At 40.1% G+C, this 17,158-nt stretch overlaps 1 protein-coding gene across 8 annotated transcripts in view; it reads left to right on the plus strand.

The window, feature by feature from the left end:
- Positions 1 to 16,738, plus strand: part of GK (glycerol kinase) — a 79,543-nt gene extending 62,805 nt beyond the window's left edge. For 4 of the 8 annotated variants that reach the window (XM_045472965.1, XM_045472962.1, XM_045472963.1 and 1 more), the window contains 8 exons: positions 2,181 to 2,259; positions 3,034 to 3,130; positions 3,683 to 3,767; positions 4,982 to 5,102; positions 5,226 to 5,369; positions 8,242 to 8,322; positions 12,828 to 12,914; positions 14,682 to 16,738. In XM_045472965.1, coding sequence (XP_045328921.1) covers positions 2,181 to 2,259; positions 3,034 to 3,130; positions 3,683 to 3,767; positions 4,982 to 5,102; positions 5,226 to 5,369; positions 8,242 to 8,322; positions 12,828 to 12,914; positions 14,682 to 14,692 — 705 coding nt within the window. In that variant the 3' untranslated portion in view covers positions 14,693 to 16,738. The remainder of the gene's footprint in view (positions 1 to 2,180; positions 2,260 to 3,033; positions 3,131 to 3,682; positions 3,768 to 4,981; positions 5,103 to 5,225; positions 5,370 to 8,241; positions 8,323 to 12,827; positions 12,915 to 14,681) is intronic. The other 4 variants (XM_045472966.1, XM_045472968.1, XM_045472969.1 and 1 more) reach the window with 2 other exon arrangements.
- Positions 16,739 to 17,158: the final 420 nt, after the last annotated feature.

A 17,158-nucleotide genomic window follows, 5' to 3' on the forward strand; every position in this document is an offset into this window, starting at 1 on the left:
GTCAGATACGATGTGCGGCCAGTGTCTTTTGAGAGTATAAGGAGGACACCTGTTTTTCCAATCAGATGTACAACAGTGTGGTCCACTGGGAACGGGTGGCTATTGAGCCCTTGAAACGTGGCTAGTCCACATTGAGATGTGGTGTAAGTGTAAAATACATACCTGATTTCCAAGACTTCGTGAACAAATATCAAATACCTCAGTCATGTTTATATTGAGTCCACGTTGCAGTCATAATATTTTAATATATTCGCTGAAATGTATTAGAATTAATTTAACCTGTTCGTTTTACTTTTTCAATATGGTAACTGCAAACTTAAATTACATACGTGGCTCACATTGTATTTCTTCCGAACCTCGTTGGTCTGGAAAATCTTACGCATTTACTTGTCTTTAGCAACTACTGTCTCTGAATTTTTTGCTCCTGAAGGAAATTCGAGAGTAAATTCTGAAGTCTCTCTGAGCAAAAAAAAATTCACTTAGTTTTCCTTGATGGTTCCACTAAGGACCTAAATATATAACATATCAAAGATAGGAAGTGTATCGAAAACTTTGCCAGAGGGAGACGGTGGGTTAGAGTCTTACATACCTCACCTACCTTGGTATGTGTTGAATTTTTTCCCCGTCTTCAAAACCTGATTAAATTTGCACATCAATGTCAACTCTCTTCCTCAGCAATTTTTTATAGCTAAAAAGCCAGTGTATAAAGAGGACAGTAGCAGTGTTCTGCAGTTTTGCAGTAACATATAGTGACTTACTCTCATAGAAGCTCTGAATGACAGAATGAATCAACATATTCTACATCTAGTTTATTTACAGCCTGGAAATTGACAGCAAGATGGGATGACCATTTCACTTAACTAAACTGGAGGCAGGGACGTAGGCAACAGATAAAAACATTCTGCTTCCTGCACTTAATATCACCTGATATTTGGGTTTGGGGTAACTGTGGAAAAAATTTACATTAATAGTCTGTACGAAATGAAAAGTCAGAACCAAAGAACTTTTTTTGGAATTCCTAACGGTTTGCGCTGGTCATTTTTTCGCCCCTCAAGATCTTTTTACAATAGCTTTATTGAGATATAATTCGCCTATCACACGATTCATCCTTTTAAAGTAGACAGTTTGTTGGTTTTCAGTACATTCAGTCACGCACCCGTCACCACAATCCAACATTAAAAACATTTTCATCACCCCAAAGAATAACCCTACCACCCCAACCCTCAGCAACCCCTAATCTACTCTTCGTCTCTGTGGATTTGCTTATCCTGGACATTTCACATCAATGGAATCATACACTTTATGGTCTTTTGTGACCATCTCCTTTCACTTAGCGTAATAGTTTCAAGCTTAATGTTATAGTAGAACCTCATTCCTTCTTGTGTGAGCAAATAATATTCCATTGTATGGATACACTATATTTGTCCATTCATCAATCAGTGGAATTTGGATTATACTTTTTCAACACAGAAACAAATGATGAAGGTAATATTTACATTCAGTACTAACCTTCCCCTGCATTCTCCTATCGAGCCTCATCGTAGTTTAAGCAGGTGTTAGTATAGTCACCATGATTTTCTAGGTGACGGAGAGGAGGCTCACTAAGCCTAATTTGCCTAAGATCGCACAGCAGTTAAGAGCTCGAACTTGGACCCAAAGCCTGTTCGTCCGGCTCCAAAGCACGTTTTCTTCCTTGTTGCCACAGCCCCCTCTCCCTCCCCCGGCTGGCTCCGTCCCTTAGTGGTTTTGTTGAGTTATTACTTTGTAGTTTCTTGGCTAACTTTGCTGTTGTTGCTTGATTTAATATACTGTTAGATACAGCAAATGGGCTTAAAAAACCCTGTTAATGTGGCCTCTCCTGATAACTCAGTGGATAAGGCGGGAATGTTTTCCAGGTGATAATATACCTCATAGTTTAGCAACAGTACATAGAACAACAGATCGTAGAGGCCCAAGGGTGTGCTTGGGGGCTCACTTCTTTTCCCTAGCTCATGAAAAATGTCGGTAATGACCTGTATGAAACCATGTTTGCATTAATAGACCTAGTTTATGATATTTGTAAAAGCCCCAACGTCGAAACTTTTAAATTGTATCCATCTTGCCATACATAGAGAAATGCTTAATAAAATCTTTTTATAGTGAAAATATAAATTCTCTCTCGGATTCCTTTTCTCTCGTAGGGTTCTGTAGCTATAGCTGGTGCTGTTATTCGCTGGCTAAGGGATAATCTCGGAATTATAAAGAGCTCAGAGGAAATCGGTGAGTATGTTCCAACAAAGGATTAGGATCTAAATAATGGAAATTTTTACCTTTGCTTTGTGTGAATACTTGTGATTTGAGCCATATGCGACATTAAATGAAATGAATTCCTATTATGAGTTGGATTTATACACAAAAGACTATTTTGTGAAGATTTATAAAACAACAAATTGACATAAATAGTGATGGTTATTCATAAACTGGCAAGGTAGGGCATAAAAACTACCCAAGTGTAAAATCCAACAGCAAAGATTGCCAGAATCTGCAGGTAAAGTGGTCCATTTAAATTTATCTGATGAGAAGGAGCTTTACCTCTGAGATTAGAGTGAGCGTTAAAACCCCAGTGCCTTTCATTTAAGTAGTAATATGGCAATTTCCCATCTACGGATAATTATGTGATCTCATTACCCTCTCTTTCATCTACTTGTTTACTTCAGCCCGAAGGGGGGGGGACAATCAGAAACACATTGTGGACTGGGGACGCCCTGGAGGCCGCTTTTTTATCTCCTAGTCAACAACCTTAAAAAGAGTGGAAATGAGTTACGATACCTTAATGAAAGCGATCCAGATCCTTTACTTCTCGGTGCGGGCAAATTGGTTCTCGCCCCTCCTCGCTTAGTGCCAGAATTAGGAACATTGTGCCGCACTAGTGAATAAGAAATCAAAAGCCGTATCCTCATTTTTTATACAGCTGTGTTTATTGACTAAAATAATAGAATATATTAGAGTAATTTTTGTTTTTCTCCCTTTTTTTTTTTTTTTTTTTAATGTTAGAAAAACTTGCTAAAGAAGTAGGTACTTCTTACGGCTGCTATTTCGTCCCTGCGTTTTCAGGGCTGTATGCGCCTTACTGGGAGCCCAGTGCCAGAGGGTAAGCACTGTATGCGAGGTATGCTTTTGTGGGTCTTGATTTATTTACTAAAGTCACTAATGACTTAGTTCCTAGTTTCCTATCTATTTTCAAATGATTTTAAAGTGTCGAGGAAACCTCTTCTGTTTGGAGAGCATAACTTCAGAACCTTTAAATTCCGAGAGGTTACAAATCACCTGACAATAAGGCCCTGCCTGCCACGTCCATGTTCATGTCAGTGTTGTGATCATTTCTCTTCAAGGCATCTGCAAGCTACGCGCAAGGGACATCGTCCAAGTGAATTCTGATTTGGGGTTATGTTATTGTCATCTGTTCATCTGGATCCTGGACTTTTTCCTATGTGGATGCAGGATTGTGGACTATATGACTTTTCCGAGCTGCTTCGTGTTTGTGTCCGGTTTTTTTTAAGTGCTTTTTTTCCCCCTGAACATCTGTATCTACCGAGGTCAACCTTTCCATATTCAGGACATTTCAGATTGGTGACTCGTTTACTCCACTCTAATCTTACAAGTCTTTTTTTTTAATCTTACAACTCTTTGTGTGTGTTTTTAGGATCATCTGTGGACTCACTCAGTTCACCAATAAATGCCATATTGCTTTTGCTGCATTAGAAGCTGTTTGTTTCCAAACCCGGGAGGTAATAATATGGGCTTTTTTCTTGTGCTTAATGTGCTTTTGTCACTCTTAAACAAATTAGATATTAATGCTGAACGTTTATTAAATAACGTAAATGTATTAAATTATCAGAGGTGCCTGGGTGGCTCATTCGGTTAAGCATCTGACTCTTGATTTCTGCCCAGGTCATGATCTCACTGTTTGGTGAGTTTGAGCCCCACGTCGGTCTCTGCACTGACCCTGAAGAGCCTGCTTGAGATTCTCTCTCTCTCTCCGCTCCTCCCCTGCTCACAAATGTTTTCCTCTTTTTCTTAGCTGTCATTACCTTTTTTAAAATGTTTATTATTTTTGAGAGAGAGAGAGAGAGAGAGAGAGAGTGCGTGCAGGCAGGGGAGGGGCAGAGAGAGAGAGACAGACGATCCAAAGCAGGCTCTCCAATGACAGCAGACACCCTGATGCGGTGCTTGAACGACTGAGCCACCCAGGCGCCCTGCTGTCATAACCTTTGGAATTCCTATTATCTGCCAGGTGCTGGGTGTTTTACCCTTGCGGGGGGGGGGGGGGGGGGGTGGGGGCGGATGCTGAGTGGTACCTGTTAGGCAAAGGAAATGAATAGCTCAAACATAGGCATCGAGGCAGGAAACCAGGGTGCAAAATTGAGGTGTTTGGCATGGCTGGCCTTAAGGGTGAGGGCAGAGGTGTAGTGAGGGAAAAGATCGGTGTGTCTAGATCAGGGAAGGCTTGGAAGACCAAAATAAGAAATCTACATTTTCTTTATATATATGATTTATTGTCAAGTTGGCTAACATACAGCGTATATACAGTGTGCTCTTGGTTTGGGGGTAGATTCCCCTGGTTCATCGCTTACACACAACACCCGGTGCTCATCCCAGCAAGTACCCTCCTCAATGCCCATCACCCATTTCCCCCTCCCCCCCACCCCTCCATCGTCCCTCAGTTTTGTTCTCTGTTTTTAAGAGTCTCTCACGGTTTGTCTCCCTCCGTCTCTGAAACTATTTTTTTCCCCTTCCCTTCCCCCATGGTCTTCTGTTTTGTTTCTCAAGTTCCGCATACGAGTGGAAACATACGCTATCTGTCTTTCTCTGACAGGAAATCTAAATTTTATTCTGTAGACTTTGGGAAGCTCTTGATCAGAAGACTGCCATTTTCAGAGATGTTACTACGAAGTAGCAGTTTACTTATGCTCATTATGTTCCTTGCGTTGGTTTCTTTAAGATTTTGGATGCCATGAACCGCGACTGTGGAATACCACTCAGCCACCTGCAGGTAGACGGAGGGATGACCAACAACAAAATCCTTATGCAGTTACAAGCAGACATTCTGTACATCCCAGTAGGTCAGTAAGCGTTGGGTCCTTTACATGCCAAAAGTAGTATTTCTTTTGCAAGAACGGGTTTTTTAGGCGTAGGGAGCTGCGAAGATGCTGATGAAAGCTGTTGCTGTTGCCCTCTTCCCTCAGTGAAGCCCTCGATGCCCGAAACAACCGCCCTGGGAGCTGCCATGGCAGCGGGGGCTGCGGAAGGAGTTGGTGTTTGGAGCCTCGAGCCCGAGGATTTGTCAGCGGTTACGATGGAGCGGTTTGAACCCCAGATCAATGCTGAGGGTATGTGTAAAAGATGGAAATTTAGGGGTCTTGATCTTGCAGTCGTGAGTTCGAGCTCCCACGTTGGGTGTAGAGATTACTTAAAAATCAATTGTTTTTAAAAATGAAAATGTAATGGTATCCTGTGGAGGGGACCTTAGTGAGAGAGAGTTTGCCTTTGTGTTTGTTGTGGGTTAAGACACTAAGTAAAATAGCAAACACCACTGTGTTAGATTGGCTCCGCTGGGTATGGCTGAGAGAAAAAGCTCCTTACGGTTTTAAAATCTTGATTTATCTATTTTGAAATGGAGACGGGGGGGAGGGGCGGGGAAGAGAATCCCAAGCAGGTTCCATGCTCAGTGCGGGGCCCGTCACAGGGATCGATCTCACAAACCGAGGTCATGACCTGAGCCCAAATCAAGAGTCGGACGTTCAACCGACTGAGCCACCCCAGCACCCCAGAAGTTCCTTATATTAAAAAAACCTTCCAGAATCCCTTCTTTTGCCATTCACTTCTATTTACAATATTTTCATGCAGAAGGATAACACAGCCAAACTATCAGTTCTAACTTGTTAACAGCCTTTTTTAAAAGTAAGAAGGGTAGGGCGCCTGGGTGGCTCAGTCGGTTAAGCGTCCGACTTCAGCTCAGGTCACAATCTCGCGGTCCGTGAGTTCGAGCCCCGCGTCGGGCTCTGGGCTCGTGGCTCAGAGCCTGGAGCCTGCTTCCGATTCTGTGTCTCCCTCTCTCTCTGCCCCTGCCCCGTTCATGCTCTGTCTCTCTCTGTCTCAAAAATAAATAAAACGTTTAAAAAAAATTAAAAAAAAAAAAAAGTAAGAAGGGAGATCACTGACCATCTTTTGGTGCCAGGGGCCTAGTTTTAGGACAGGATTAGCTAGGCTAAGGGACATTCTGGTAACTTTTAAGCACAGCAGGCCTAGCCCGACAAAAGTAGCAACAATGTAAGTAAGTGAGCCTTAAATACCTAAATACCTGACTCACACTTATAACAAACTAAGCTCTGACCGACACCTTTATTAAAATATAGTGGTGCATCTCTCAGGTTGAAATAAACGTGAGTATAAAGATAAGGTTTTATATATATTGTGGCAGGATCCCCTTCCCTAAGGAAAGAAAGAAAACAAAAAAGCCTCAAAGCAACCTGGTTATATGCGTACGCGACAACATCCCTCGCGACCTTGTAACACCCTCATCCCTCGCGACCTTGTAACACGAAACCATTTCATCAGACTGCATGTTTGTGTGTTACCATATATGGGAGACAAAGAAGTGAATATATAAAAAAGTACGCCACGTGGCGTTCGGGGCCCAGTGCTTCGTGTACGAACCCAACTGAGCGGTGCCGGCACGAGTCAAGTTGCTTCCTGGGAAGAAAAGCCTCGATGTCACGACTCTCTGCGCGAGAATCCTGCTGCAATATTGAATTTGGTTTTATAACTTTTTTTAAAAACTTAGTGTAATAGAGCATCCGAGTGGCTTTTACACTACTGGGAAATAAGCTTCCAAATGTACCTGTGTTTAATTTTCTGGAAGCCTCAGCCAGCGCTGCTGAATTTTATCCCTTTCCACAGATGAGAAAATGGATTTTAACACTAGTGATTTTATAGTCAGACGGTATACCATATAACTCAGTGTAGAAATGTGTTTCGAAATCTGATGTTCTATATGTAGGTAATTTTTAACTTTTCACATTGCGTGAAATGTGGAGTTCAAAACATTTTTCTACTTCTGAACAAAATCATTTTTTTAGTAAACAGTCGTCAGAGTGAGTATATGGCCTCGAGATGCTAATCCCACTCTTTAGCAAGGAAGTCTTGACCAGAGAGTCTCTTGTTTTCTGAGGAGAGCCTTCTTTGCTATTTTTTATGGCCTTGGCCCAGAGTGGGTCAGTTAGGTCAGCTGTCCTTCCCTTCGCCAGCCCTACTCCTCTCCCCACAGCAAACAACGCACGTGCGCGCGCGCACACACGCACACACACACACGTGCGTGATGGGCATCTACGTATAAACAGTTCATTCTCCAGGAAACTTTTTTTTTTAGAGCTGAGTACAGGCCAGAAATTGCGACATGGGGATATAAGAGCTGAACAAACCAAGTCTTCGCCCTTGAGGAGACTCCTGGATCTTGGGAGAGGCAGACAAAGCCATGACAGTTGACTGTGGTCAGCTGACAGCCTGAAGTGTGAGGTGCTGTGGGAAGACAGAGGAGGGGCATAGTGGGGCCCTGGAAAGCTTTCTAAAGCAAGTGATATTTGAGCAGCGTCGCCCAGGTGTCACGGGCTTCAGGTGCTACAGAAAGGCTGGGAGGCCTCACAGGGACGCACCGGTGGCCATTTTTGTTTAGTTCTCTTATCGTGGATTTCCTTCTTACAGAAACCCTGCCTCGCAGGAATGTAATTTGAATCTTGTGAGAAATCCATACTTGTTCAGTCCTTCGGCTAGACCAAAAGTAATTCTCCTTCTAGTCTTAACATATTACAGTATACCCTGTATCCCACATCCCCCCCCCCCACCGTACCCCCTGAAAAAAGATAAAAGACGTCAAATGGGATTTCCCTTTCTAATTCGTCACTACTTGTTTGTGAGTGGCCTGGTCCTCCCAGGTAGCCTGTGTCCCAGCCTCCCTCCACCTGCACACCATGCTGAATTTGAATTGCCCCTTCACCTTCCAAGCGTGCGTCTCTCCCAGTCCCTGGCCGTCGCCAGCACCCGTACTCTCCTGAGTCTGAGTTCTGGTAAAGCCCCCCATGCGAGGGGCTTTACTTTAATACGTGTCACAATTTGTTCAAAATGCCGAGTGAACATGAGTATAGTGTGTAGAATATCTCAGTAAACTACTTTCAGACTTATGTGTTTCCCACCTTCTATTTCTAGAAAGTGAAATTCGGTACTCTACATGGAAGAAAGCTGTGATGAAGTCAGTGGGTTGGGTTACAACTCAGTCTTCAGAAAGTGGTAAAAATGTTTTTATTATTCTTGCCGCTTTGTCTTAGTGCGTTAAATAACTTATTTAAGTGTCTAACCGTTTACACTTTGCAAGGCTGCTATGAAGAAAATCAGTGGCTTCTGTCCAGAGTTTCTAACATTTTCAGAACACTTTAGAGATGTAGGTTATCAGGTTGATATATACATACTTAATTCTGTCCTGCCTGTTTTTTCCTTATTAAGTTTATTCCTGGGACTTCAGTGGATAACTTAGTTTTCTAAAAGTAAAATGATTTCTTTGTCCTCAATGAAAAAGAAAATCAACTAGATTCTTCTTTTTATTTCTTTTTTTTCACTTAGTGTCTTCTTTTATCTTTTTGGGGGGCTGTCTTCATGACCTGAACCAACCAAAACTTATGTTAATTGCTCAATCTATGTCACTACTTCCTAGGCTGATTCCAAGTTCTTAGCGAATGTACATTGGGTTAGAGAGGAGGAAATGTACCAAACTGTAAATTAGAAGTGTCGTAACAGATTGGGAAATGCTCTTGGCAGAAAATACAGGACCATTTTTTTCAGTCCCTTAAGCAGGCAGGTATCGGGCTTAAGTAAACCATTTAGTTGTAAACAGACTTGAGCTGCTGTTACTATGCCCTTGATCATTTAACAGGCTTGAACACATCTTTAACGTGCTATAATATTTTAATTCTTTGCTAAAGGCAAGATTTAGAACATCATGAACAGAATGATGTCCAGTAATATATTGAAGCACATACTTTAAGAGAGGAGAGTTTATAAATGAAATATTACCTGCCTTCTAACCCAAAAAGTGAGCGTAGATCCACTTTGAATGTATCTGGCTTTTAGGAAATGCTTCCTGAAACCATGTGTTACCACAGATCACTGATCTGTACTTTCAGTCCTGGGCGTTCCTACCTGAAGCTTTTTTTTTTTTTTTCTCCTAAATAAGCTTAATATCCTTTTTCTTTAAGTCTTTTGTTCTTAGACACACTTCGTTTTATAAGGTGGTGGCAAAGCTTTTCTTACTATACCTTTTGCAATTTTGAGACCCTTTGTAATTAAACCTCTCAATCATAAGTATTTTTCTAGCACAGTGCTAGTTGCTGTGCAAGATATAACATACATGCACCCTGATTTCTTTTATTTTCTAGTTGTCCTTAATCAATTGCTAATGAGCAGTTGAGTCATATGATTTCTCTGACTCGTATTTTATTTTATTTCATTTTTTAATGTTTATTTATTTTTGAGAGAGAGAGAGAGACAGAGACAGAGTGTGAGCAGAGGAGGGGCAGAGAGAGAAGAAGACACAGAATCCGAAGCAGGCTCCAGGCTCCGAGCTGTCAGCACAGAGTTCGACACGGGGCTCACACCCATAGACCACGAGATCATGACCTGAGCTGAAGTCAGACACTTAATTGACTGAGCCACCCAGGTGCCCCTGGATTTTTTTTTAAATAGCACAATCATCCCTGTGTCCCTCCCTGCACCACAGTGCGACACACACACACACACATACACACACACACACACACACACACACACACACACTTCTTCGTAGCAGTTGAAGATAAAATTTTAATTGCAAAATTACCACAAGACCAGTTGATCCTTTCACTTTGTTTGCATACCTTACTGTCAATAAACTTCAAATGAAAGAAAAAGTTGATGAAAGAAAATTACATGATTTCTTTAGTTCTGCTGTCAGCATTGATGATAAAAGTAATTTGATTTTTTTGAGAGTTGTAGATTTTTTACATTGTTTTTTTTTTGTTACAGTTAGACCGCAGTGCGTTTAAGCCAGTTTGTAAATGTTGTGAAGTAGATTTATGAAAATCACTCTAATGTATATAATATGTTGAGTCTCTAAGCGGTACATTAAATCAGAATAATAATATTCAGCCAATGACATGCTAATTGTATTTCTTTAAGCAGTGTAAGCCATATAACCATATATCAATAAGCTGTTATTCTGGAAAAAATAGTATGTTCTCTTAATTTCTGATGCAGTTTGCCACTTTCGAAGAAGTCATATTTCTTATTTCTAACTATATTTGAATATACCGTAAACAATTTTTAATAGACATTTGTGTGTCTTTAAAATGTAGAAGTGATTGGAGATTTGATACTTTTTGGAGAGAGCTTATCATAAATGATGAGCTTGGCTTTGCACTCCGCATTTGCACTCCAGACACGCCAAAACAACATTTTGGAAACAGTTCACATTGGTTTAAATGTGTTTAAATGCACACAGCTATTAAATAACCAGCGTGTGTGTGGAGATACCGGTCAGTCACCAAAAAGGATATATTTCCATTAAATCCATGCCACCTAAATTAGTACGGACTTGTGAATGCAGGCCCTGCTCACGATCTTCTTCGCAAACTAGAACGCACTGTAGCCATGTCAGGAAAGCAGTTCTCAGAACTTAGCGTAACTAAAAAAACAACAAACAAACAAACAAGAAAAACCACCTAGCATAACTGATGGCTTGCTCTAAAAGAACTAGAATATATGTTCCCTTTCCTAAAATCAGGTTACAATGTGGCCTCCACAAATGTGGAAACAAAAAGAAACCTTGTTTTTATCTGGAAAATAACATAAGCAATGGTAAAATGAAGAAAAATGGTTTATATCCCTCTTTAATCTACCTTCTAAGGAGAGAGAAATACAAGGCAAGGGGAAAAAATCCTCTCCCAAAAAGGCAAAGAAATGACAATCCAGTGGTTGTATATCCTTAACATTTGGAGGTTAATTTTGAATAGGCTTCTTTTATAAAGAGCATTAAATATTACAGAAACATAATTTTTAAGTTCAAGAAAAGCATATGTGTATAAAGAATATTCTTTAACGGAAGGGATTTTGACAGAATTCAGGTTAGGAAATATCAAAACAACCATATTCTCAGGCAATTTTTTTTATTATTTTTTTAAGTTTATTTGAGAGAGCATGCATGAATGTAGGGGAAGGGCAGAGGGAGGGAGAGACAGAGACAGAGACAGAGACAGAGACAGAGGGAGGGAGGGAGAATCCCAAGCAGTCTCTGTGCTGTCAGTGCAAAGCCAGACACAGCTGGATCCCATGAACCAGGAGACCGTGACCTGATCCAAAATCTAGAGTCAGATGCTTAACCTACTGAGCCACCCAGGCATCCACAGGGAATTTTTTTAATTTATTTATTTTTATATATATTTTATAATTTTTCAATTTTATTCGTTTATTTATTTTGAGAGACACAGAAACAGCGTGAGTAGGGGAGGGGCAGAAAGAGGGAGGGAGGGGCGCCTAGGTGGTCAGTCGGGTTAAGCGTCCGACTTTGGCTCAGGTCACAATCTCACGGTTCATGCGTTCGAGCCCCGCATCGGGCTCTGTGCTGACAACTCAGAGCCTGGAGCCTGCTTCGGATCCTGTGTCCCATTCTCTCTCTGCCCCTTCCCCACTCGTGTTCTTTCTCTGTCTCTCAAAAATAAATAAACGTCAAAAAAAATTTTTTTAATCAAAAAAAAAAAAAAAAAGAGTGGGAGGGAGAGAGAGAATCCCAAGCAGGCTCCGCACCATCAGCACACACAGCCCGGTGTGGGGCTCCAACTCACGAAACTGCGAGATCATGACTCGAACCAAAACCCAGAGCTGGACGCTTAACCGACTGAGCCCCCCAGGCGCCCTGGCAGTTTTTTTTTAAATGTAAAATCACAGGGCACCCAGCTGGCTCAGCCGGTAGAGCTTGTGACTCTTGCTCTTGGGATCATGAGTTTGTGCCCCATGTTGGGTGTAGAGTTTTTACTATGAATAAACAGATAGATTGAGCCCCGTGTTGGGTGTAGAGTTTATTATAAAAAGCTAGATCAATACATTGATTGATTGGCTCATACAACTTAGTGTATAATTACAGTAATATTGTCAGGTATATTTCCTTACACACAGAAAGTTCCATGTATAAAAGAAAACAAAACCACTAAGTCCTACTCCTGAAATCATTACTACACCATATGTTACCTAACTTGGATTTAAATGAAAAATAAATTAAATGAAGAGAAAAAAGAAAACAAAACGAATATTTTAGCATCAAGTAGGGTGTGAAGTTCATTTTCAGCAGAGCACTATAACTCTTTTCTGATAGCTAAAGGATCTGTAATTTGAACCTTGGGGGAATTGGATTGCGCATATAGTATCTCCGGGGGAAGAGTCCAGAAAGCCACAATCAACAGCCTCCCAAAAAGCTCTCTCCCCATCACCTCTCTTTTGCTTTGCCAGTAGAAGGCTTATGCGGGTCTATATGTATTATGTTCTTGGCTACTTGCGGCATGCTATCTGTATTGTTTGTTAACTATCATAAGCCTTCGATATTGATTATATTTTTGATTTAAAGTAATAACTCTTTGCTAGCTTTTACGAATATACTATTTTTATAACTTGTTTTGTTTTGCTGTCATGTGATTCTTAACACAAATATTGTAATTATGTGTCTCTCTTTTGGTTTGCTTGACTGGAATCCCCTTCTACTTGGATGACCACAGGTGACCCTAGTATCTTCTGTAGTCTACCCTTGGGCTTATTTATAGTGAGTAGCATGGTAATGTTAATCGGAGCAAGGTACATCTCAGGTCAGTTACTCTTTAAATTAGACAATTTTATTAGTTAGCGCTAATGTATTTGTGTATAACTCAGCAGAAAATGTTCAGTGTTTTTCATTCTCCCTATGCTTAGGAACCTGGAAAATGCATGAAAGGTCTAATTAGTTAGACCACTTAATCCTTGAGGCAGTCAGAATTGAGGTCTGCGACTCTGCTTCATTCTTTTATTTGCAGTAAACGGCAATTTCTTTGGGGGGTACTTTCTGCTGGCAGCTGCAGCAGTAAAGCCAACGTGAAAGTAGTCTTATGAATGCTTAAATGGAAGGGCTTTCCAGAGTGACAGATGACCGTTTAAGTATACTTCTGACGTTTCATTACATTGGCTTTCAAACGTCCAGAAGTTGGTCACGCTTCAAAAAGTTTGCTCTGCGAGTCTTAATATTTCAGTTCTGGTAAGAGTTTCATCCAGAGTATGTCTGAGCAGAGTCTCCGGAAAACTCTAGAACTGGGGAAACCTGATAGTGACTTTTATTTTAGTTGCAAGACTGTATTTTGTGAACTGCAGTTTTAAAAATTATTGCTAAAAGAAATTGGAGTTGAAATTAAAACCGAATTATTTTTTGCACATTAACTTCTGAATATTCTTAGAAATGTACAATTGCTCAGCATGTTGTAAAATACATTGCGTAACCTGTGTTAAGTTGAATTTAATCATCCTTTTTGGAAGGGCTTAGATGGCAATGACTTCTTCCATATGTTACCAAGAAAGTGAAATGTTTCTTAAAGTTTCATAATTAGGGAAAGACTTGAATGATTTCTCCGAATTAGATGGTGGCCTGGGTTTCACGTACAAAATGTAAAGTTAACTGATATGGAGGGAATATCCAGATTGTAGAAATCAGACAAGCCTTAACTCCACTGGGCATCCTCAGTTTAGAGCTGTATCTAAATATGGAATGAAAATTACTGACATCAGCAGAACATGAGGTTACCTGTTAATGATAAAAATACGGGTTACTTGCATGAGAACTTAAAACTAGATGACCTTTTTTCCATATTTTTCCTACTCAGGATAAATGTGTTCAAATCTTTTGCTTTCATAAAAAACAATGCCTCCTACTGGTATTAGTGCTCTATACCTTACAAAGGGCTTCTGTATACTTAAGCCTTTACGGAATTAGCAGGTGTCCATTTTTCTTTCTGCTTCTCGTGAATGTTTGGTGGAAAAGCCTACCTATTCCCTGGAACTATAATTTAGATTTATAAAGAAACTGAGATGCTATTTTAGGAAAGGCTCTATTATTTTTTCATTATCCTCAGTTTTTCTGGATGGTTTGGAAAAGGGAGAAACATATCGCAACCGAATGTTTTCACTGATTTTTTTTGTTTGTTTGTTTCTCCTGTTTGCCTCTTGGTACCGTGACGGGACAAAAATGCCTGCTCTCCCTGAAAATTGAGACATATAGCCTATCTCCAAGTTAGGGGGTACGTTACTTGCGGAATTCTTAGACTTCCAAAGAGATGAGGCTCCCACCTTTAGGTTCTTTCTTGGTAACATATGCTGAGATTTGAGGACACTGGGGATTGTTTGCCTTGGTAAACAGTTAGCAGTAGTGTTAATATTTGCTGATTTTGGAATTGGCCTAGTCCTATTTGTTACCTTTTAACTCTGAAGCAGTAGTTAGAAATCATGTGGAATTAGTAGCTCCAGAAATGATTAAATAGTCTTCGTTGCCTTAATTCTTGAACTGCATGTATGTCGTTATTGATATATGTGGTTTTTGTCCCCCATTTTAGGTATCCCATAAATAATACCAACTCATGGATTCCAAAGATGCGAGCTCTTTGCCTAATGAGAGAATCCAACAGTTGTCTCTTAATGTGATGACACTATTCATAGACTCTGATTTTATTTATAAGCCACTTGCTGCATGACCCTCCAAGTAGACCTGTGGCTTGAAATAAAGAAAATGCAGCAGAAAGAATGCTATAGAAACATTTGGTGTGTTTTTTAACTTCAAGAGTTAAGATTGGACCAGCCACCTTTGGGGTGGATTGGGGATTGCCATCACGTCCTGCCCCATTCCCTCTGAGATCTAGGAAGAATTCAGACCCTTCATTGGAATCTTTCATCAAACATATTCAAACGCTGATGGTCTGGGATTTGATTCTCTGCACTACACACACTTGATTAAGAGGTGATAACTAACCAGCTACAAATGAGTGGCTTTTTGTTTGTTTCTGTTTGACAGACCCTAAAAGGCCTCTTTTCTGCACATTAAGGAGACCACAGCATCTTCACTGAATGTTTAACTGGAAACCTCTGCTAAATTCTTGAAATGGAAACTTAGTGCGCTCATAGCTTAGATATTTTTCGGAAAGGTATTGGCCAAAACTGAAACTCTTCAGACATTTTACGTGGTCTTGCTAATTCACTGAATTGCTGTCTGGATCTTACAGGGAAGGACCCTTTTTTCTTTCTTTTTTCATCTCTCCTTTTTATATTTCTTGCTTTATATGTATAACATACATGCCTGTCTATTTTATATACTGAGAGTAGCCCATTTATAAATTAAGAGTACATTTTACACGATCTCACTGATTACACTGAATTTCTGTCTGGATCTTATAGGGAAGAACACTTTTTTTTCTTTCCATCTCCTTTTTATATTTCTTACTTTGTATGTATAACATACATGCCTTTATATTTTATATACAGAGGGTAGCCCATTTATAAATTAAGAGCACATTGTATTCCAGTATGGTATAATGGGACTGGTCTTAAGTGGACCACTATATGTATAAATATTTTGGGGACAACACTGTGTACATTTTTGGGCAACAGTTATGCATATTTACCAGGAGAAACTTTTTCTTAAAGAGCCAGCATTTAAAGTTTAAGTATATGTTCTATGTCAATAAAAGAAAATGTACTTTATTATGACTTCACCCATATTTCTTCTACCTTACCTTTTTATTTCATTGTTTTGGCTGGATATGTTCCTTAAAAAGGAAAAAAGAAAAGCTATGGAATGCTATGGTAAACCTTGTTTTCCAACACAAGCTCTAGTCCATATAAAGTTACTTTCCTTTGACAGAGTTTTAGACATATTTGGGATTCTTTCGAGGGGATATGAAAAGAGGCTAAACACGTAAGTAGAAAAAAACTTTAGGAATAAAGCCAAGGATCTCTTTCTATCCAAATATGTTATTCATTGCTGGTAAGCAATCATAATTTCTATTTGAGATCCCGGGGAGATATCTCCACTTCCTATCCTATTACAACTGAAGTAAGGTTTGCAATTAGAAACAGCTGCCAATGAAACCAAGAACTTCTTAAAATACGTAGTATTACATGTTATAAAAACCAACATAATCTAGCCTCTTGATGTCAATTTTTTAAATCGTAAAAGTAATTTCTGCTTACCACCAATAAGAAAATGACCGCCTCCTAATGATTTTCCTCACCCAGTGCCGAAAATGGGCAAATATGTATATATTAGCACAGCAGGTGTTGTTTGGAATGAATGGTCGCTTGCATTTGCGGTCCTGATTGCACCGTTGCTAAATTAGGGAGTCCACTTGGATTCCATTAATGCAGCCGCCGCTTTCGTGACAAAGTGTCATGGAAAGGTACTGTGAAATCATTACTGGGTGGTGAGGGCACTTTTACACATAATTCTGTTTCTACAAAAGTAGGTTGAGTTAATTGTACATAATTGTTAAATCGCTGTTCAAATAATTTTAAGATGACGTTAATTTTCTAGAAATGGCAATATTTATCAATGTTTGAAGGTGTGCACATTGATATTGAATGATAAATTGACTTAAAATAAATTGACCCCTCATTCTTACTTGCATCTCTCATTTATCGACTAGAACTTAGATCAGAGTTAAATCGAGAAAGATGTCTCAGGAAACCCGCAACTCCACTCTTAGCCCTTGAAAAGGCACACTCTGAAGAAAGAACCAAGAGCCTACAAAGTAGTTTCTGGAATGAAGGGCACCTTAATCATCGTATGGGGAAAGACCTCCCCGTTCCACGTCAGCATCCAGAAAATACCCGGTGAGGTCAGCAGTCATCAGTAGGGTCTCACGCGGCTCGCCATGCCTTTCTGCCAGCTTCATTCATTCTATTCTCTCTACCTGGGTTGGCCGTTGGCATCCAGTATGTCATTGTTCTCTCAGCCTGACCGCCAGTGCCCCGGTCTTCTGTTCTCTGGTTAATCGGGAGGACAAGTAATACACCTGTGCTTCTATAACGACATCTTAGA

This window comes from Leopardus geoffroyi, chromosome X, assembly GCF_018350155.1.
Source record: "Leopardus geoffroyi isolate Oge1 chromosome X, O.geoffroyi_Oge1_pat1.0, whole genome shotgun sequence".
NCBI lineage: Eukaryota > Metazoa > Chordata > Mammalia > Carnivora > Felidae > Leopardus > Leopardus geoffroyi.